Genomic DNA, 22409 nt, shown 5'->3' with positions numbered 1-22409 from the left:
TTTGTTTTTGTTTTAAGATCCGACTTATATGAGCTAACATAATTTTTAATCATATTTTTTTTACTTCTATCAGTTGAAATTGTGTATCATTCATTGCCTATTTTTGTCTAATAAAGACACACAATATTTCTGATTATCTCTAGATGTTGTGACTTGTGATTTGTATACATGTATAAGCTACTGATTTTAGACTGCGATATCAAATTACCTGCATATAATTAGTTTTTATTAATATTAATGCTTGGTAAAATTATTAAAATGATTTTTTTTAAATAAGTATACTCGTTGTTCAAGAATCGTTTATGAGACATTCCCCGGTTGAGGACAGCCATTTTTGTTTTACATTCCGACGACTCACCGACCCCTATATAAAGCGCGTGAATCGACACACGTGCGCTCATTCATGTACCTATACACCTAGCAGTCCACAGTATATATCACCTACAAATAGGTAAACAAAACCCTCACCTATAAAACTACATGGGACTTTTTTAGCAAGAAAACATGTCAACTCCTCTAAGGTGTCATTTAGATGTTTCTCAAAATAAAATTTCAACACAAGTGAATAGAAATTCAAACAATATTCCGCCACATATATATCCACGTATATCATCGTACTCGATGCACTCAACTGACCATATACACGTGACTACGTACCTGACCCGAACGAGCGACAACTATCAAGGACACACACGTGTCGTTGTACATGTACGCGTAAAACTTGGTGTATATTGAAGTGTTTTATTAGTTCGTATTGGACATATGTTGGGATATTGCTGACAAGGCATTCATCTGTTACTTCAATGAAATATTGTCAGGTGAGTGCAGTGTTCATTTTAAATTTGACATTGGTATTTGCAATATCGGGGCATGTGTATCTGAGACAAGACATGTTTAGAATGACACACGTGTGTCAAGTGTCCCGTCCTTTATATAGGGGGTTGGCCAGTGAAGGTTACTAAGCAGAGCAAAAGAAAAATGGCTGCCACTTCCTTAGATACCACACTGTCATAACTAGGGGATGTCTCAGAAACATTTCTAGAAAAAAATATTTCGTTAATATATTTTATTTTAATTTCAAATGCATGTATGTAAATTAGTTTTTTCTTAATATTAATACCTGGTAATTTCGGTAAATATACTTAAGGACATTATCCAGGTGTACAATATAACAACTAATTTTGATCGAGAATAAAGACCAGCATACAACCTTACTAGGTTCCAATAAATTATCTAAAGTTATTGGAGCACATCTATTATTTGTAATTTTACATATAGCTGAACTCATCTTTACTCCTGTAATGGTAAGGCGATTTATTTTTTTTCGTGTAGTGTCTTCAATGATAGTATCATTTAGAACGTAGATATTAATAAATGTCTATTTGAATTGGTCTTCCTACAAAATAAAACATAAAAAGGCGCCCGGAACTATTTTCTATATTATAAGCTTGATTTTATGACTGATTATCAAATTGTGAAATGCTGAATAACAACTTAAAAATGATACACACCCAAAGAAAAAAAAATAGAATTAATGCGCTCTTTTTAATAATCATTTGTAATTGTTGTATGCCTAGCTACTTGAGCTATGTTCGTGTCAGATAGGGCATCCTGGTATATACCGCTTATCTGAGCTATGTTTGTGTCAGAAAGGCCATCCTGGTATACTTACTTTAATTACACTTCAACGGAGATTTCACGTCGACATGTAGTGAAAATACTTTGTGTTAATTAACAGACTAGTCAAATGTTTCGTATTTTGCCTTTTTGTTGTACCAACAGGTGATCATCAGAAATTTCACCTGTTTCTTAAAAAATGTATATGCAGTAGAGAACGCTTACGCTTTAGGAACACTTGTTTATTATATATTTTCATGAGTCTCTACACATCTTTCCCTAATTATGCTCTTTAAAGAAATATGTTTTGACCTCAATCTAGAAAACAAAAATTCTGGAGCAACAGAAAAATCTTAGATAGAGACTTGAAATGCTGTTGAGTTACTTTTTATACTTAAAAGGACATTGATAAGATAAAGGTAAATACCTAATTGTTTTTCATTCTGATCAGAAGAGAAAGCGGCTTTCAATCAAGATACATGTCAGTGTGTAATGTCATATGACATAATGTGATTACATGAGATTATCTACTGCTACCAAAGGCTACAAGGAGTTATCTAATTAGTGAGGAATGGCACCTCTAGAAAAAAAAATCAACCCATATGTTAATAGTATGGTACAATATCGAAACCAGTATTCAGATGGGTTTTAAAAGGAAAGTCATACGAATATCGATATCAACACCGATGCTTTACAACATTGGATATGTTGTCATACTGATAAATAATTAATAAAACTGTTTCCTTGGTTAATGACTGATGTAATGAACACTAGTTGACTGCGACCAAAATCGTTTACATTCATGTCGTTCAAAAGGAAGTGGTGTTGTTTCTCCGGGATGATATACTATTTACAATGTAGTAATATCATATTCCCACATTTCTATGGAAGCCTGCTGTTTCCATCGATGGAAATATCTAAAATGACGCGCAACTATGTGCTATGGCAGGTCACTTGAAGAATATTTTTTCTTGAATGACATTCATCTGAGAATATCAAAGTTATGTATGTATCATAATGTGCCCGTGAAAAATCGTCATAGGAAGAGAGTAAATAACTGCGTGAGACGTGCCATCAACGACCGTTTCCAAATGCTCTGCCGTCATGTTACTGAAATGGTCAATGATTTGGAGGACGCCATATGTTTACCTATGAGGAGGGGGTCGCTTATCATTAAGCGTCCATCAATTAATCTTATAGCTTGACTATCTGGCCATAGCCATTAAACGTTTCTGTCAGAAAGCATGCGATTTTATTTTCTGATCATAATTCGATTTTCTTACTATCTCACGAAAATGCATCCTGGCGATATTTTACGTTAGCATTCTCATTAGTATCATCAAGAAAATATTTCATCTACCTGCCGCCACGTAAAGTTTCCTTTTGGTACAATAGGTTTCCATACCGCACATTCACATTCCTTAGGCTTCTCCATCTCTATGAACATGAACGTGTGTATGTGCATTGTCGGCGCATTATTACAAGTGATGGACCGAGTAACCTAACCCCTCACCCTACCCCCTACAACGACTAGTCTCTTTACTTTTGATTTGTGTGCTCATGTTCTACACACACGCGCACGCGCGCATGTAACGTTATACCGCACAACAACTTATAATTAACACAATATGTATGTATGAATGTATAACAATATTTCCACGTGCCCCCTTTCTGGACCTCTCCTGTTCTGTATTACACCTAGTACACAGTAGAGCGAAATCCGGTAAGTACACTCACTACATTTATATTATTTCTACTCTGTAGGAAGTGCTCCTCCATAATATATGGTAAGTGTAATTCACACACATGTATTACAGTATGCATTATTCTGTTTAATACATATAGTATATTAGTTAAATATTAGTTAAAGTAGCTGGTCGGTGGCGTTACTCAGCTGTCGAAGCATGTTTCTTTGGCTCAATCTGTAGAATCGTTCGTTAAAGTTCATATCTTGCTATTTAGTGTAAATCTAGAAATATTTCTATTTCTAATGGTCTATTAATTATTAATCTGGCGTAGTTTAACAAAAACACTTTGATGGATTAGTAAGTAATAGGTATCTTAGTTAATAATACGCTTTCAGATGTCCTAGATATTCCATAGGTTACATGGAATATCACGGTCACAATATCCACCCCTATCCTACGTCATAGGAAAACTGCTGAGAGTTGTATATGACAATAGATAAGGCAGTTAGTTTGGTGATATACATGAAACAAATCGACTAATGGTACACTGTGTGACTTTGAAGTTGGGCGTGGCGGCTCTCTGTAATCTTCAAAGTAAGTATCTGAAGGTCTGTGATTGGTCAATATTTTCCCTTAAATGAAGTAAGTTTGCTATGTAGGCAGTAAATACAATTCTAACGCTCTACCTGCAGGGATTTTAGTGAGGCAATGCAATCAATTAACTGCTCCTTTTAGAAATCATACGTGGAACGAACTCTGATCACGACAAGAAGACCTTTGTAAGAAAACCAGTGCTTCTACGGATAGTTTGGTACACACACAAAAACCCCACAACATTGTGGGAAAGCCTCAACCCCAATTGTGTCAAAGTCATTTTAGAAATGTCAGTTAATTCTTATGTCACTTCGTTTCACAGAGGATCTGTTGACCTTTTGGATTTGTCCTGCAGGTAGGGCGTTAGAATATCAATTATACCTGCTACCTCTTATATCGAATCATGCAGTTAGGACGTTATAATTGTACCTGCTGCCCCTATTGTATGATCGTAAAAGGCGATTAAATTTAGGATCTTATCTTTTCTCTCCTTCCTAAGTGACTTTATTCTCCTTCATAACGTCTCCCTTGATACCGCCTCACTTTTGGCCAAGAGTTGAGGGCTTGGTTCAATTAGGAAGGCACTGGGTTCTGTCCCCTGACCAGGAAGAAAGAACATTTAGGAAGAATACAAACAATAGATTCAAAATTTAGTCGCCTTTTACGATCTGAAATGTCAAGCGAGATTAGATTCCAATTTTGAAAAATAAAAGCTCATTCGGAAAGTGAGTGAGCCCTTAAACATTCTTTTTATTGAGCTCAGATGTCAATTCCATGGTTACATTGTATTATTTCAAATGCGTCATTGTAGGCCATATGCATTTGTGAGAATGTGCTATATTGAATTGGTCAGCGATAACTCCTTACGCTATATACATAATGTAAATTTTGGCAGTTAACTGTACTTTCTAACTTTACCTTGCTTATACCCATGTGTTATGAAACATATTTAGACGACTTATTACGTTTACATTGATTTGTTTTAACACATTATTATTTCTTGATTAAAATCCAAATTACTTTATTAACGGGGATTTGCTGACATTGTATATTCAGTGTATATTGGTACCGTAACAAACTTGATAGTGATACTAGTAGGCTTTTGGTAACATGTAGCGTACGTATTCTGATTGCATGTGTTGTGTCCATCTTCGTTTTCATGAAAAACAGATAACTAGCTGAGAGTAGAGGCATTGCTTAGCTGCATAACCGAAAGTATTTTGTTGATTCTGTTATAACATGCCAGAGTTGACATACCTGTATACATCTATGGTAGATGGGTAGGATAGTGTGAGTGATGCAGACCAAAACAGTACAGAATCAAAACGTCTTTCCAGCTGACTTGTATGATCACTGATTCCTTTAACATTTGTTTTACAGAGCTTAATGATGGCGTCATTGTCAGATCACCAAAAACTACTTCTTAAGGGATTACATCAATTTTACCGCCAAGGACAACTTTGTGACGTCACACTGGTGGTAGGAAAACAACACTTCCCCTGTAACAGAAACGTCCTTGCTGCAACCAGTCCTTACTTCAGGTAACTCAAATATCTAGAATGATAAAAAGTTAGGATCTGCTAAGTTCTTAATGCCATGCGCTAGGAAAACTTATCTTCTCCGCAAGATGGATACTTCTCTTGTCTTGACATAGAGATTTTATAGCATTCAGTAGAATTTAAGTCTGATATCGTTGAGGAAATTGAATATGTTTTCGATAACTGATTCTCGTCTTTTGTGATTATTCATAGCGATATTTGTGCAATAAATTTTTTTTCCGTGCTAACCATTCTGTAACTGTCCCGCAATCTACTTTTTGTCATACCCTGTGAAGTACGAAGCACTCGAAAGTTTTTTTTATTAACAAAGAATTTGTTTTATTTAGGGCGATGTTTACAAGCCAGGTCAAAGAATCCGAGCAGCAGACGGTCACCCTGTATGACGTCATACCGGAAGTGATAGCGGACATATTGGACTACATGTATTCTGGAGTGATCACGATCACAGACGACAATGTACAGAATCTATATATCGCGGCAAACATTTTCCAGATGACTCCTCTTATTGATCTGTGTACTGATCACATGCTACAGGAGATAAGTCTGTGCAATTGTCTGGATTTGTACAACTTCAGCACGTATCACTATAATAACAGATTAAAAGAATTTTGCTGTACGTTCGTCAAAGAAAATTTCACAGACATTTGTGAAACAGACAATTTCAGTTCTACCATTGACGTTGAGTTTTTAGAATTTCTTATCTCTCGTGATGACATAGATGTTGAGCTGGAGGAAACTGTTTATGAAGCTGTGATAAGTTGGGTGGAATTCGACATTGAGGAACGAAAGGACCATCTCGGTCGTCTATTTAAACATATCCGCCTTCCTCTTCTAGACCGGCATTATTACCTGACAAATGTAGCCACAAACCCGCTGCTATCGTACGACACCTTTTGTAGGAGCGTACTATCTTACTTCAATTCCTGTACCATGGATAACATTGATGGTATAAACACTGGAGATGACGAGATCCAATTATCAGGAAAACGGAGACTAGGAATGTTTTCTCGAAATTTGATAGTCTTTAGTGATGGAGCATTTGGTCCAACTGAGCGCTCCTTCACGGCCCACGATCCGGTAACACGCAAGAACTACCTTGGAATAAAACCACACCCAACATTCGATTTCAAATTCAAACTCGACTTTTATCAGTTGGTCACTGTAATGAGGAAATACGTCTACTTTCTAGGAGGGATATTTTACGAGAATCACCATTTCGAGGATGCGGGTCCTGCACTGAACACTGTGTATCTGTACAATCAAAAGTCGAGCTCATGGGTTCCTTGTGCAAACATGCTGTTTCCGAGATGTGCCTTCTCTGCTGCCGTAGACGGCACCAGGATCTACGTCACTGGTGGAAAGCCAACCTTCCCCAAGGGGGCAACATTTGATAGCATGGAAGTATACGACACTGAATTAAATACGTGGAACATTCTGGAACCGATGCCATTAAGTTTGTATCGACAAACATCAGTTGTCCACGACGGCGGACTCTTTGTATTTGGTGGTCAAGATGTGCTTGATGAAATGCTTGAATGTGTTTTTCGATATGACATAAAGAGCGGTTGTTGGGCAATGGTTTCAAGTTCATTACCAAAACCACGAGTTGAAGCATCTGCATTGTTAGTAAGTGACCAAATTTACATTGTAGGCGGTTCCTATCAGCACGAGAACGCGCTCACCGTCGATATTTATGATCCAGCTATCAATAAATGGAAACGAGGAGCTGACTTTCCCGACGAACGGAAATTCACCGCCGTTTCAAAAGTCGGTGATGACATTTTTGTTTGTGGGGGAGTCAGGGTGTTTGGTCGACCAGGTAGGCGGTCAAGACAAGTTGAGACAAAGGACTTGTATAAATATGACGTCACTACGGATAAATGGACAAAACTGGTCAAGATGGTACAGTATGCCAGTATAGGCGTGTGTACAGCTGCAACCGTCAATTATAAATATCTTACTGAAAGTGAATTTATAAGTAACAATGTTGTTGAACAATAAACCTAACTTTCATATTGCCTTTTCATCTATTTTATGGCAGCTCTAATATTGTTTCTATGCAGATTTTATGCGTTTTTCCAATATCGTCTACACACATTAGAAAAAGGTGGAGTAGATAGCTTATTATTTTAAGTAATACCATTCTGGTGCAAGTAAAAAAAATTTTCGTATTGAGTTTACTTTCTATTATAATGAGATCGTCGTTTCAAAGAAAATAAAACATTTTTGGAGAAGACTTTCATAGAAATCAGTTTGGGAACCAATATGTATGTCCAGGATGAAAATAAATGCAATACATCGTATACCTAAAAATGTATGACTGATACAGCGTACATAACTATTTTCAATTTGTTTTATAAAATTTTAATATCAAAGTTTTGAGGATTTAAAATTCCGCGATATGTCTGTAAAGTTATATACATTTCAGCAATATCTCAATATTTGGCGAATCACATTGTCGCGACCACAACGATGTCCCTGCAAAATGGCGAAAAGATCAGCCCTGCAAAATAATCGGCTATACCATAGTTGATTAACGTATCCGGTCAAAGCTCGCTGAAGAAATAGCATTTGCTATTCCAGGTGACAGATTGAATATCGTAATGGTTATATGAATGCCAATAGACACGTCCTGTTTAGACTGCCATGTACTATCCAAAATCTCCTAAGCGACAGAAGCGAGATATAACACGATATAAACATGGAGTCAAAGAATAGCAAGGGGAATAATTCAATAAAGAACACAGAAATGAATTTTATATTTTTGATCATGTTTGATGTAGAAGTACTTTAAAATAATCAGATTATGCACACTTCAAAAATCAAATGGTGCTATGTTGGTAGTCCCCAAACACCAATTTTCCTGGAAATATTGACTGAATCAGGATATAAAAGATGCACGTGAATCTTATTTCATGGTGGCATTGCAAGATATTATGATTCGATTTCCTTTTTTTCTGTTTTTACAAAGACATGTAATCTAGCAGGTGATACAGATGAAAACATATTGAAACATCACTGGAAGCTTTATTGTTGCCATAATAACTAGACACAATCCTTACTTCCCTATGACTGGGATATGTGGATAAAATTGTGGAACATCACCCGAGAACACAGTCACCCCATCATGGTAAAAGGTCAACAGGTCCGCCTCGGCTGGATGTCCTTTGTAGGGAACAAAGATGGTGCATTGTGGGCCGGGGTTGGAGCATACGTTTTGCCAGGTGAGGATATACGCCAGTTTATGGTGGAAGTTCCCACTCTTTATGACATTCATTACCTTTTCTGTCCAAAACGTGCGTTGAGTATTAATACCGTTGTCGCTGAGACCTATTTCAGTAATGGCGGCCATTTTGCCTTTGGAAAGAGCATAACCTGTTACAAGTCGTATGTAGTCTGAGAATGTGTTGGGACTGGTGTTGTGATCGGAGTAATAGAAATCCATCCCAAGTACGTCTACGTACCTATCACCAGGATAAAACTTTAAGTAGTCGGAATGATTATGAAGTTTTCCAGGAGAGTAGGCATACAGAACATTGTGAATTCTTTTCCTATCTCGAAGGAATTCCACTACGTAGCGGTAAAGAAGTATGTATTCGTGCGCGGTATTCTGCGTGCGACTGTTTGTTCCCCACCAAAACCAATTCCCATTCATTTCATGGAATGGTCGGAAGATAACTGGAATTCTCTTCCCGTGTGAATCGTACAGATGGTTTAGCCAATGGGCAACGACATCGAGCTGTTTTCTGTACGAACAAAAATTACATGTTTTTTTATGATAAAAAAAGTTTTTAATCGGATACTTTCTTTTTTTTAAGCACTCAGGATACTTTCTTTGATAGTTGAAGCACTTAGACTCATTATCAGTTTTAGTGAATTGATATGTAAGTATGACCTGTCAGACCATAAAGATATTTACCAAGTGATCAGATTTCTACTTAGTTGAAGCGGTGAAAAAGATGTTCCTGAAGTGTACAGTTAACCTCCGTTGACCTATATAAGGTTTTGACAAGACTGCATGATATAACCTACGTGAAGTTGAGATGATGGTCTCCGCCCGGGAGTATCCGTCTGATGGAGTGAAGGACATCTCCATTGTCTTTGCTCAGGTAGAATGAGTTACCGGTGACCGGGTTAGTTGCATGCCAACTCACTGTGATCACCATTCCTCTGTTGGCTGCCTTCTTGGCAAGATAGGCAGCGATATGGAGCCGAAAGTCTGCTAAAGAGCCAATGTCGAGACCGAGGACAGCTGGATATTCTCCGGTCACACTCTTGATGTCGCATAATTCATCTGGCTGCTGAGCATCTACTTGGTGTGTCTACACAAAAACAAATATTTGGAGATTTGAGATAGCCTGACTACTATCTATAAGTATTATTTCACGCTGACCTCTTTATCAATTTTTAATGAGCAATACATCTTCACTCATACCCATTCATTATATGTTTTCATGAAGTCAAACGATGTCGTACCTGCAAACTATCTCGGCATAAATAAGAGAAAGACCCCGGATGTTTCTCAAAATAAAACAGGTTTTCAAGAAAGCACAAAAAGAAAGGTCAGTGCATCGTATTTCATAATCAGAACTTCATTACAATGCTAACAAAAAAGACAATCTCCTGAATTACACAGGCTAATTCATCATAAAAATGGAAGATTTAAGGGTTTGGTTTAGAACCAAATTTAAAAGCCTATTGCGTGAAGGTAGTGTATTTTGTTTGGAGAATGCGACAGACATTTTTTCGGATAGAAGAAGATGGCTAAAGCAACGCTCCTAACTGAAAGCCTTTTTGTATTTAACCACGATATCTAGTCAATACATGTATTTTAAAACATCTAGAAGTAATGTAGTCTGATACCGAAAAGCTCCAACCTCGTGTGCCATCTGCACCAGCGTCCATTACTTGGTAAGGACTGTGTCCACCTTGTGCTCCGTGTCCTGTAGCCATCTGTTGTCCGAACATTATGTGCCGACTGTGTTGTAGGGTCATCAGTGTGTTGTACATGTGCCTGGCCTCTATAGTAAGGTTACTATCGACCGTATTGGAGACAACCGTCGTTACCATGGTAACCATAAACATAAAATAAACCGCCAAACTAGTCGTCATTGTTTTCGTTTCTGCAATATAAATTGTTCGCGATATACTTATAAGTAACTAGTGTTAAAAATGTTCTATTTAACTTACTACTTTGTTTTCGATATCATCTGTAGTGGCATACATAGAAAGCATGAGTGTAGTACATGTATATCTGGGTCATTCGACGACAGTCCGTCAATATGCGTTGCTCTTATCAAACGTTGGACTCAATGTTACACCCTTGATGACTAACTATCGATGAATATAATCTATATTGTCGATTAGAGTAATAGATAGGCCAAATAATATTACCTAGGGAACGTGTGATCTCTAAAACCGACTTACCGATAGTAGTAGTAGTAGTAGTGAGCTTCCAATACAGAGTCTCAGTGGCACTCTTTCCCCATATCTCTGATAAGAGAGAACATCGTATCGGTCAAAGATATAGTATCTGATATTTTACCGCCAACCCTCATACAGGGCGAGTTGGAGATCTTTGTGTAATAGGGTCTGCCTAACAAATGACACGAGTGTGTATGAGAAGAATATTAAAACCAGGTTAATATAACAAACATAGTTCTAATCCAGCACCTTAGACATCCAGATTATCCGAGTCAGTTGGTAAGGCGTTCAATTTCCTGACAATATGTGAGCGATTTTGGAAACTCCCGATATAGTCACTATCACTAGAGCTATTCATTTAATATTTGGTGAACTATGAGCATTCTTTGACAATGTATGAGTGAATATGAAAACTTCCAATACAGTCACCATCACAAGAGCTATTCACCCCGGTTATATTTGGTAGGTTGAACTATAAGCATTCCTTGACAATCTACTAAATGGAATCGTTACGTCATGTGTGATACTGACGAGATTGTAGTAGATTTTGAACACCATGGCATGTATAGTGTATAGCCAAGTGCTCAAACACGTCGATGACACTTTCTTGTTGTTTTGCCTGTATGTATTGCTTGCATATCTGAAGGTTACATCTTTTTCAACATTTCTGTTTCTTTGCAGACGACGGCCCCAAACAATTACACATTTCGCGTCTATCTGGCCAATATGGAGCACTAGTATGCCTTGGATTTCCTGCTTCGGAGTTGATGTTAACGTTACATTTGAAGAATCCGTTGATCCGACTGGTTTTGCCAAAGACCTTACGGATATGCTCTCTCTCAAGGTATTGACTGATGTTACTATTTCCAGTTTGTGTCTATGAAGGGTTATGTTGTGAGAGGTACGAAAGTATTTTGTCTGGTTGAAAGTCCATATTTCATCGTTAGCATGTTGATGCGTCTGAAGTGACGGGGAGGAACACGGGTGTGTTGTCAGCCAATAAGCACACTTTGGATATGATATTGTGTGACATCTCATTGACTTTGCAGAGCGGTGACATCTCATTGACTTTGAAGAGTGAGTTTGATACAACCACTTGATTCCTGGGGCACTCCAGGGGCTACAATCTACATGAGCGGATGTTTTCCCTATCCATTGCGACTTATACACACTTCATGAGACCTCAATACAAGTGTCTCTGATGTCGAGTGGGGATTAGCATACTGTGACAAACTTTTGTCAAATTACTTTGAAATGTTCCACATTAGAACAGGTATACGTATCTGTTCTGCTCCTTGTGGTGTCTTCAACGAATTTCATTGTTGTATTTTACAAAGATCGCTTGTCTGAAACCATGCTGCAGGAGATAGAGGATGTTACACCTATCAGCTTGGTTACTGATGTAACTGGTGACGATGTGCTGCAGAAATATTCAGCAGACACATTTAAGAGAAATGATGGAGAGGAACTTTCCTGTGACAACTTTGGAGTAAGAGGTGAAGCAGTACAACAAACAACACGAAAATCTAATTCATCATGACAATAATTTTATTGTACCGCGCGAATCTGTTTCACAGTTGGTTACATGTAAATCAAACGACGGATAAAAACGTGACTCGCATTGATGATAGGGAAGCAGCGGTATACATTGGTGGCTAACAGGTTCTAGATCATTCTCTCAAACCTATACAAGTAACTCAACAGCACTGACCGGTCGTTTAAAAAACTCCTACCATTGGAAATGTTTGTGCGTATTACTTAGTTTTTATTCATAGACATACCAAAGTTCACTGAAACCAAACATTTCTCAACAGCTGTTATTTTTTAAGTTGCTTTTACGTTTAACAGAGACGAAAACAAAAATGTTTGGTTAGGAATTGCCAAATCAAATCGGTCAATAAGATTGTATGAGTAGTTTGTATAGATATAAGAAAATCGTCCCGAACCAGCCACACTATAAGCTCTCTCTGAGGGGCAGTGTACAGCTCGTCTCAGAGATTCACCGATGGACACACGCAAGAGAAATGAAAATGAAAAATCTTCTAAACTTTACAAAAACTTAAGTTAATATAAATGGAAAGACTTAAGCACATTGAATTACAATATCCCATGTGTGGAATTGTCACGTTATCAACTATATATGTATTACTTACATGTCATCACATTGTTCCTTAATATAAAGATTTAAATACAATCACAAAAGTACATGTAAGAATTACATAATTAACTCACAATCAAGCCAAGTCAAATGTACAATATTGCTTTCCTATTTTGATGAACTTTACTTCACAAATGACCTTGAACACATGACCTTGACACAAATTGCTATACAATTAATTCAGTAGGTCGTAAGTTGTTTATTTTACAATGGAAAGTCTGAGATTTTATTTGTACAATTAAAAAGAACACTTTGCAGAAACAAATGTACACTACACAACAGCGACAGATATCTGACAATGAGGACATCTTGTTTAAGCCTTTATGCATTCACGAGATCAACATAGAATCTGAAAACCTGTCCTTCAACATTTTCACCTCTAGTTTACTTTTAAATCTTACCTGTACTGTCACCATAACAATCAAAAATGGGAAAATGAATTTACTATTAGGCTTAAATTTACTGTATCCTTGAAGATGACGTAAACTATTCACCATCAAAACATAATGCTAAAACCCCACCTCCCCCATTTCCATGGAAATATGAAGACAGCATTCCTCCTATAATGGAGATTCGCTGACAAACAAGATCTACCGACCATAAACCCTGTACTCGCATTTTATTAATCATAATAAAGCTTTTACTTAAAGCAACAACGAATTAAAACTATTGAGGATTAAAGGATTTGAAAACAAAGTTAGGTGCTTACATACATATAAAGTAGCTAGCCCCACTTTTAAGGATTAAATTTGAAAACAAAGTTATGTGCTTTTATACATTTAATGTAGCAAGCCCCACTTAATTTTGTCTACAAAATGGCAATTCAATGTCCAATGAGATATCATTTTTGGGTTCCTTCACTGCCACAATTTGATAATGTGTATTATATATATACCATGTGAAAATACACAATAGACAAACTTCTCTTTTAAGTGGTATAAAGTTGCCATATTTGACCTTTAACCTCAACATCAAAATCATACCTGCTTTCGGATGTTAAAAAAGAATAATCAATATAGTTTAATATTGTTTTCCATTATTCTATGATTTCTAACATACAGTAATAGCATTTAATTAGCTGATCAGTTGATTTGTCATGATATGAAAATTCAAGTTTATTTTTTAACCTATCAATCACTGATGTATTTCATTACAAGAAAATTTTGATACCAACAAAGCATAACTGTCCACTGACATCAGTAGGTCATGATCCTTATATAAGTAATAGTCAATCAAATCTCAAGTCAAACTGTATCATACATCTATAAACAAAATATACAGTAAATTCCATGTACAGGCATGTGTTTACACAAGCAAGCAACAATAGGCTGGGTAGCAAAGGTTAAGAAATTAAAAAAATGCATTAATTATAAATAAATAAATAGGATAACACATCATAACTTCATTCACAATAGTTTTTCCCCACAAACCTGGTTTTAATAATATACATATTTGGAACAGTATTTCATATTAAGCAATGAATAAATCCCCATTAACGATTTTGCAGATTTCATGATAGAAGTTTAACTCTCATTTACAAAAATGTACATCAATGTTTTAATCACTTTATGTGCATATCACAAATTGTTCTTTCAGGGAAGTAATCCATATTTATTTTTGTACACATTTTATAGAAGGGAGGTAACCCATACTTTTTACACATTTTCAAACAGTTGATATATCTAACTGTACAGTTGAGTGAATCACAGATTTTTTGTTGTCTTAACACTTTTTATAAACATTGTGTTCTATCAAAGTCTGACTAGACAATTTAAAAAGCCTGAGGTATAAATAAACTTCAACTCTGTCGGTAAATTCTCTGACACGATGCCCTTGTCTATCATATCTAAATATCTATTGTGGCACCCTACCTTTCTTAAATTAAATGTGTTCTGAGAAGCAGACAATGAACATTTACAACTGCAGAAACCACAACCATGTAAGTCCAATTTTGTAAAGACAAAAATGAATACCACACAAAAACCTTGTACCTGCTTCAATGAGAAAATTTCCCAAGTATTATCATGACAAAGATGGAAATAAGGCTCCTACACCTGAATTGATTACACCATTAGATTGATCAATGGGAACACCAACATTTTCCCAACGATACATTTTCTATGAGTCTCCTTACAGTTTCTAAAAACTGAATCTGATAAAATGAATATAGCTACTATAAAATGAAAAGTGGTGTTGTAATGATGATGCTTGTCTCCTTACTAATTCCTGTAACCATAGTAATATGTCCTAAGAGAAATTATAGTGTCAATAACAATAGTTAATATACCACACAGTGCTTTGGTTGGACGATAATCCATACATCTGAACAAGTTTCAAATTCCATGTAGATATTTCTCCATGTCCTTATAGCTCGATACTCATCACAAATGTCTAGTATAGAGACATATCTACATGTGGGTGGAGAACCCCACCATGAATTCTCTCAACAATATGGAACACTGAACAAATTTCTTTACATTCTATATTCTATGGATGTAACACAAGCACTGTACAGTATAAGTGCTTTCAGTTCTATAATATACTCTTTCTCTTTACATGTAGCTCTAGTTTAACTAGATATTATACATAAACTAATGCTACAAACCTGTTCCTCTAGCACTTAAACATCCCACAACTTTTGTTTTTAGAAAACAACTGATGCCGTGGAGACATTTCAATAGGAACACACAGATTTGTAGCAGTAGTTATCCTGATCAGTAGCTGTCGTGGCCCATTAACAAGTCTACCCCAGAGATATTACTTTCTAAAGTCTCGACTTCAACCTTACACCGTAGATCCACTTACCCAAACCTACACCAGTACATTGTCCAGTGAAATGAACCTCAATTAATATATTATCCTCATCAACTATGGAAATTATGCTGTTCTACATCATGCAAAACTCTTTGAAAGTAAATATTAAGGGTGACTGTTACTGCTGTAAAAGAATCTAAAAACCCTTTCATCAGCGACAAATTTCAATCCATCAAACTATTGATATTGACAAATATCTCTCACTTTGAAATTATCTTTCTAAAAGTCTGTTTGTACATAAAAGGAATCTTTGTAAAGGTTGTGTAGAATTGTTTTGTTATAATTAGATTACATACTGATATGGTTAATATAGGGTACATGGTATACACGATATACGGCCACAAAACGGCCTATCTATAACTGTTACCCGATACACACGTGTAGAATAACCATCGCTATATTGACACCACAGCTTAGTAATCACAAACAACTTTGCATAATATTAAAAATAAATGGAATATAATTGGCTGTTAAAGAATGATTTCTATGCTTTCTATTAAGATAATACACTATGTATGTTTTCACATTTATTACTACCGGTATCAACTATTTGCGGTAATTATGACTGTTAACTCTGATATTGTTTTATGGAATAACATGATGAAGTTGTTCTCTAACAGCCTCAGTACAACATACAATACAAAGAAACATGGATAAATATAGCTACAATATATCATCTGATAATTTGGTAAAGATAGCGACGATTAACATCGAGGCCTGGAAACCTACAATGTTCCTCTAATATTGCAATGCAAATCAAACACATGGCAGTGTAGCGGGTGTCTCCCCTAAATCTCACGTCAAAAACCTCCATCACACCCTGATATCAATGGTTTGGATGAAAATGCGACACAAGTGTGACAGAATATATCAGTCTAGATCTACAGTAAAATAACTTACGAAACCTGTGTCTGTCCAAACGCAACCTGTCTTAACACTTCATATTGCCAGGGGAACACTTTTGGTGTTTTTCATACCACAATCTTTACTTCAGGTACGGTTCAACAAACTGAATGAAACTCTCAAACGATGTAATTGTTTTTTCACTTTTTACTCTACTTAAAGCCTACTACACCAAGATATCATTGCTAACATAAGATCACTGATGCCAATGTGGCTGTATTACAAAATGTTTGCCAACTGTTTACAATTTAACATAAATATTTTCATGGTCTCTTATTTTAACAAACACCATCCTACGATTTCAAAGCATACAAAAGTGTTAAGACAAGTTGTCGGCTGAGCAGACACGTTGCCTAGGTAACATCATAAATAGACATGTTACCTAGGTTACACAGTAAACATACATGTTGCTTTGGTAACACTGTAAATAAACATGTTACCAAGGTTACACAGTAAACATACATGTTGCCTTGGTAACACTGTAAATAGACATGTTACCTAGGTTACACAGTAAACATAAATGTTGCCTTGGTAACACTGTAAATAGACATGTTACCTAGGTTACACAGTAAACATACATGTTGCCTTGGTAACACTGTAAATAGACATGTTACGTAGGTTACACAGTAAACATACAGGTTGCCTTGGTAACACTGTAAATAGACATGTTACCAAGGTTACACAGTAAACATACATGTTGCCTTGGTAACACTGTAAATAGACATGTTACCTAGGTTACACAGTAACCATACATGTTGCCTTGGTAACACTGTAAATAGACATGTTACCTAGGTTACACAGTAAACATACATGTTGCCTTGGTAACACTGTAAATAGACATGTTACCAAGGTTACACAGTAAACATACATGTTGCCTTGGTAACACCGGAAATAGACATGTTACCTAGGTTACACAGTAAACATACATGTTGCCTAGGTAATATGTAAACAGACACGTGTCTAAACAATTAAACAGCACATGCAGCCAGATTGAGATGGAATGCAGAATTAAAATTATTTTGGTGTATCTACAATTATAGTTCTAAAGTGAATGTTGCCATGGTAATAAACTTGTGATGTTTCCATGGCGATGAGGCAGGTATTCCTAGTGCCTGTAGAAGACAATGATGAGACAATAGCCATCACTGCCATGGTAACGCCCGACACGGTACCACTACCTGTAACAAAGGTCAGACAAGGTCACAAGGGTTAAGACAAGAACACACAGAATACACTTACAGATTGATATTTTTTATAATCCTCTAGGGCTACTCAAAACCTTTTGTGTGAGAATATCATAAGACAGGGAGTAAATTTGTCCATTTCTAGCATTCCAAAAAGTCCATATGAATATATATTTATTACTTTCTTATAGGTAGTGGAGTCTTTAGTACCAACCCTAAACATGGTTCTTGAATAATATTTTAAACAAGTATGTGATGAAATATCTATCATTTCATGTTAATCAATTCAGAAATTAAAGCAATCTTAAAGCCTCCAAATCATTTTGTATAAACTCATGTGAGACCTTTATGCCTTGATTTTTTTTTAAAATTAATCTTTCTCCAATCATACAAACTATCGATTTAATGACAATTAATACTTACCAGGCATCTATGCATGAGGCTCAGCTTTAACTACCATACCACCCCCGCGAATTGCGGCTTGGCCAGAGCTGCCACCTGGTGGGTGTCCGGGGCGAATAGGTTTGGCTGGAAACAAATGATTAAGGAAGTTTCAATTAGACTGGGATTTCACTAAAATACACTGTTTATCAATATTGCTGTAATAAATTTAAATGACACAGGGGAAAAATTTACAGCTTATAATTCATAATTAATCAAATATCACAATCCAATGAGATTAAAAGATAGCCAAAGTTTAATAATATAATGTAGCAACAGTTATCTGGGAAAAGACAATCAAATGCAGTTTCTAATATAAATTCCTGAATCACATTACGAATAAATACCTTTTATTCAAACAATTTGTATCATGATGATATCCATTTTCATCACAATAATAAATGACATATTAATGCAGTTTAGTGTCATCTTCGTTTTGTGTTTGGAACTAATGACCCATGGGATATATAGATATTTATTATATGACTGGTGTTTTTGCTGTATTTTGATTAGCCAATACGTTTCTCATAAGTATTCAACATCTGCAATATCAACCCCGAAATTGGCGGCGAAAAGCACGCCAGGTTACTGAACTCAGTCCAGATAACTGTCCCGAGTCCAGTAACCTGTGTCAAAAATAGATCCAGGAAAACTCCCTTGAGATGTGACGTCATAATCACTTTTGAAGTCGAGTTGTACCCAAATATAGCATAACAGGAGTTTCCTTCATTCAATGACGTCGGGATAATCTATTGTGACGTCATTATTATTTTCGGCAACATATATGGCGGAAGGCAGCAAGTTTACAGTGATCAACAGTAATCAACTGCAAACTTCAATTTATGGAAGACGAATGCCAGACGGGCTGCAGTTGATACAATATTTCAGTTCTACCAGTATACACTGTAAGCAAGAAACATTTGGATATTTACCATATACTATATGTAACTACTTTTGTAAACAGAAAGTTTGCAAATATCATCCTGTTTTTTATAGTCTTTTTGAAGAGCTGGGTTAATATCATGTAAGTGTCATATAATAAAACAGTTATCGACCTATTTTCAGGTGGATACGGTGAGTTATCAACCCTTGAAAATGATATAACCCTCGGCCTCGGGATATATCATTTTCTCGGGTTGATAACTCACCGTATCCGGCCGAGGGTTATATCATTTTCAAGGGTTGATAACTCACCGTATCCACCTGAAAAATAGGTCGATAATTGTATAATATCTATAATACACACCTATCTGGGCAGCATGGCCCCTCCTTGCCAAATTCTTCTGTCGGACAGCTTCTTTAATTCTGTCCACTTCATGCTGATATCTGTATGGTAAATACATCAGTTGAAGTCAATAATACAATGAAACAATCAAAACCATTGTAACAAAGCCATGACTCAATCATATATAAATACACTGAAAATATAAATCTGAATGGAGTTGTCAGTCAATGTTGATGGCTTCTTAGACACCCTAGAAGATATTCATGACAATTTTTACCTTTATGATCCAAAGTATAAATAAATTTCATTGAAGTTCAGTACATTCTAAAAATGACAAAAACCCTTAAAATGTTTAGCAAACCTAAATGCCACCAATATTGGCATAGGCGCATTTTATTGGTTCATTTTTTAATCATGGGAAAAATATCTTGTTCATACTTTTTTGGTAAAAATATCAACATATCTATATATACTATTATCTGCTTTGACCTATATCATTATGTAATTAATAGCATATGCTAGTTACTGTAACCGTATTGTATACCAAACAATGGAAATAACTGGATTTAATTAAATATGACTAAAACTTGTACAATAAATCATCGTGATAATACAACAGTGAAAGTAAATCTGGGTAAAAATAAGATTCAATACAGGAGAAAAACTGAAAGGATCAATAGACAAAAATTGTCATGAGACTTCTAGGATGAATAATGCTGGCACTAATACATAAGCATGCTGGTAAACTGAAATAAAGCCTGTGTACACATAAGGTGGTTCTGGACACCTAATCTAAAGTAAACTAAAAACAAAAGTAGACACAGCCTGGTCAAGTGAGCAATGGCCTGGAAAAACAAGTCCAGAGGTAAAATTAGGCTAATTATCTGTGCAGTAATCATAAAAATCAAATTATGTAAATCTAAAACACAAATAAAACCTTTCACAGCACCATAACTTCCCAGCTTCATTTGTTAATGGATAGAGTGGATTTTAACCCTCTTTTTTATCCTGAAGGTCACAACTGACATAAATCCTGTTATACCTAACCATAATTACTCTAAGATTTGGAAGGGTACACATTTTACACAAGAAAATAATTCAAACATTTTCATCAATGCAATTGATCAGGTCTACCCTGTTCTAAAGTAAAATAGTGATAATTGGGCTTAATTAGGTTATATTGATAAACAGAGAAGATGGGAGCGTGTGGTGCTGTAAATACAGACAACATGATGAGGAGGCGGGCAGGAGATACTTTCGGGTATGATGTAAGGCCACTGAGGTGATGGGGACAGTCGCCGCTGTCCAAGCTAGGCGGGAAGACCGGGATAATCCCGGTCTGTCTCCGTCTGTAAAAAGGCACTAGTTCCAGGGTCCGAACGTCCTTAACATGTTGTCTCATACTGGCAATGAGAAAACAACACAAGAGTTTTTATCTCTAACCATTCTGAACTATCCTTTGTATTTCACTTGTCTCTCTCTCTTCCATTTTCACTCTCCCATAACTTATTACATGCAGTCTTAAATCATATTCTTTTGCTCCTTGTATCATGATATTCTCTTCACATTTTTAAACGTGCTTTAAATTTTTTACACTGCATTTTTTTTTTACACGTCATAATACATCACACATCTAGTTGTTCCGCCATTAATTACAAAGTCATATTTAATAATATAACAATTCAAATAATTGTGTTAAATTAATGAAATTCCATTGAACTCCATTCATTCGTTGACATCCTCTTTCACTTCACACTTCCTATTGCATTCATCTCATTCCCTCTTTCTCATCACCACATCTTTACATTACATTACTCTTCCCTGCTCCATCTTCAGTATTGCAATCAATATCTCACTTAGGACTAGTACTTGATACAATGTCTTTACTCATCTGAGCTACATATTACTGGTAGACTTGGGAATTACAGTTTTTAGAAAAGTTATAGATCAGAAACGTATAAGCTTGATGAAATTCCGGCTATCTTGACAACAGCCTGGATGAGACCAATGTACATGCAGTAGCTGGTGGCTACCTTACTGACCTACAGGAAATTATAGCATGGCGTCAAAGCAGAGGCAATATTTTAGTGCACTGACATGAAGTCCTGATTCCAGGATCATGAAACAATAAAAAATGATGCAACTTTTTATAAAGTCACTTGTGATTGGCTACTGATTTGATTACTGAGATTGTTTCATGGTCCTCTTGACTGGGTTCTGTAAGTGTATGGAGCAGCTGTTACCTAAATAAACTGTTATAAATAGATCAATGACACAGAGAGCCTAGGACACAAACACAGAGTATATCACCAATGAACTATGTGCACTGAAGCCAGCGAGTGTGAGGTGCTTACACAACATGTATCATATCGACTTCAGCACAAACAAAATTTGTCCTTTCCTAAACAAGTTGATGAAAACCTTATAATATACTAATACCCTTTTGTTAGTGTCCTTCGTATTGCTTTAAGTCTAGCTATACTAGAAGCCATCAACATTTACTGATAAAATCTCCATTCACCAATAAATATACAAAATGTAGTCCAAAAAAGTTTAAACTTCAAAATACTTTGGTAGACAAATTTTTGTGAAAAAATTTCAAAACTTCCAAAGTGAAGTACAAATAATATCTCAATGAGTGTGGTGTGACTCACCGTTTACGGTCACGCATGGCACCCTCCTTAGCCTCCTTGAGAGCCGTCTCTAGAGACTTGACACGGTCCATGGTGGCACGGAGCCTCTTCTCCAACTTCGGAAGCTCGCATCTCAGGTCAGCGTTATCCCGCACCAGCTACAAAGAAA

The 22409-nt window shown here is 36.1% G+C and overlaps 3 protein-coding genes across 8 annotated transcripts in view; 1 reads left to right on the top strand and 2 right to left on the bottom strand.

The window, feature by feature from the left end:
* The window catches only part of LOC138314876 (kelch-like protein 41), a 34112-nt gene extending 26639 nt beyond the window's left edge, over nt 1–7473 (top strand). The window contains exons 1-3 of one of the 4 annotated variants that reach the window (XM_069255472.1): nt 3254–3340; nt 5280–5440; nt 5785–7473. In XM_069255472.1, coding sequence (XP_069111573.1) covers nt 5286–5440; nt 5785–7459 — 1830 coding nt within the window. In that variant the 5' untranslated portion in view covers nt 3254–3340; nt 5280–5285 and the 3' untranslated portion in view covers nt 7460–7473. Of the gene's footprint in view, nt 1–3253; nt 3405–3635; nt 3900–5279; nt 5441–5784 lie in introns of those variants that run through there. The other 3 variants (XM_069255471.1, XM_069255473.1, XM_069255474.1) reach the window with 3 other exon arrangements.
* Nucleotides 7474–8472: 999 nt separating this feature from the next.
* LOC138314877 (mannan endo-1,4-beta-mannosidase-like) lies at nt 8473–11719 on the bottom strand. 3 transcript variants are annotated; one of them, XM_069255475.1, is made up of 4 exons: nt 10886–11719; nt 10322–10581; nt 9491–9780; nt 8473–9204 (listed from the first exon to the last, which is right to left on the bottom strand). In XM_069255475.1, exons 2-4 carry the CDS (start codon nt 10568–10570, stop codon nt 8517–8519), a joined length of 1227 nt encoding a protein of 408 aa, XP_069111576.1. In that variant the 5' UTR covers nt 10571–10581; nt 10886–11719; the 3' UTR covers nt 8473–8516. The 3 variants fall into 3 exon arrangements, with proteins under 3 accessions (XP_069111576.1, XP_069111577.1, XP_069111578.1); XM_069255476.1 differs by lacking the exon at nt 10886–11719 and having other exon boundaries at nt 10322–10698; XM_069255477.1 differs by lacking the exon at nt 10886–11719 and having other exon boundaries at nt 10336–10464.
* A 693-nt stretch (nt 11720–12412) lies between these two features.
* The window catches only part of LOC138314875 (kinesin heavy chain-like), a 35952-nt gene continuing 25955 nt past the window's right edge, over nt 12413–22409 (bottom strand). The window contains exons 20-23 of the mRNA XM_069255470.1: nt 22262–22398; nt 19629–19708; nt 18365–18469; nt 12413–17935 (exon numbers count right to left, since the gene is read on the bottom strand). Of these exons, the coding sequence (XP_069111571.1) occupies nt 18372–18469; nt 19629–19708; nt 22262–22398 (315 nt within the window). The 3' untranslated portion in view covers nt 12413–17935; nt 18365–18371. The remainder of the gene's footprint in view (nt 17936–18364; nt 18470–19628; nt 19709–22261; nt 22399–22409) is intronic.

Source organism: Argopecten irradians, chromosome 2 (genome assembly GCF_041381155.1).
Source record: "Argopecten irradians isolate NY chromosome 2, Ai_NY, whole genome shotgun sequence".
NCBI lineage: Eukaryota > Metazoa > Mollusca > Bivalvia > Pectinida > Pectinidae > Argopecten > Argopecten irradians.
The sequence above is the reverse complement of the archived record's forward strand: the minus strand, read 5'-3'. Positions and strand labels throughout refer to the sequence as shown.

Bases quoted from the DNA above. Each gene is read 5' to 3' on its own strand.
- LOC138314877 (XM_069255475.1), bottom strand. From the start codon at position 10,570: ATGACGACTAGTTTGGCGGTTTATTTTATGTTTATGGTTACCATGGTA. The intron at 9,781-10,321 runs GTATCAGACTAC...GTTTTTGTGTAG, and splicing joins CACGAGGTTGGAGCTTTTCG to ACACACCAAGTAGATGCTCA. The intron at 9,205-9,490 runs GTAGGTTATATC...TTGTTCGTACAG, and splicing joins GACCATCATCTCAACTTCAC to AAAACAGCTCGATGTCGTTG.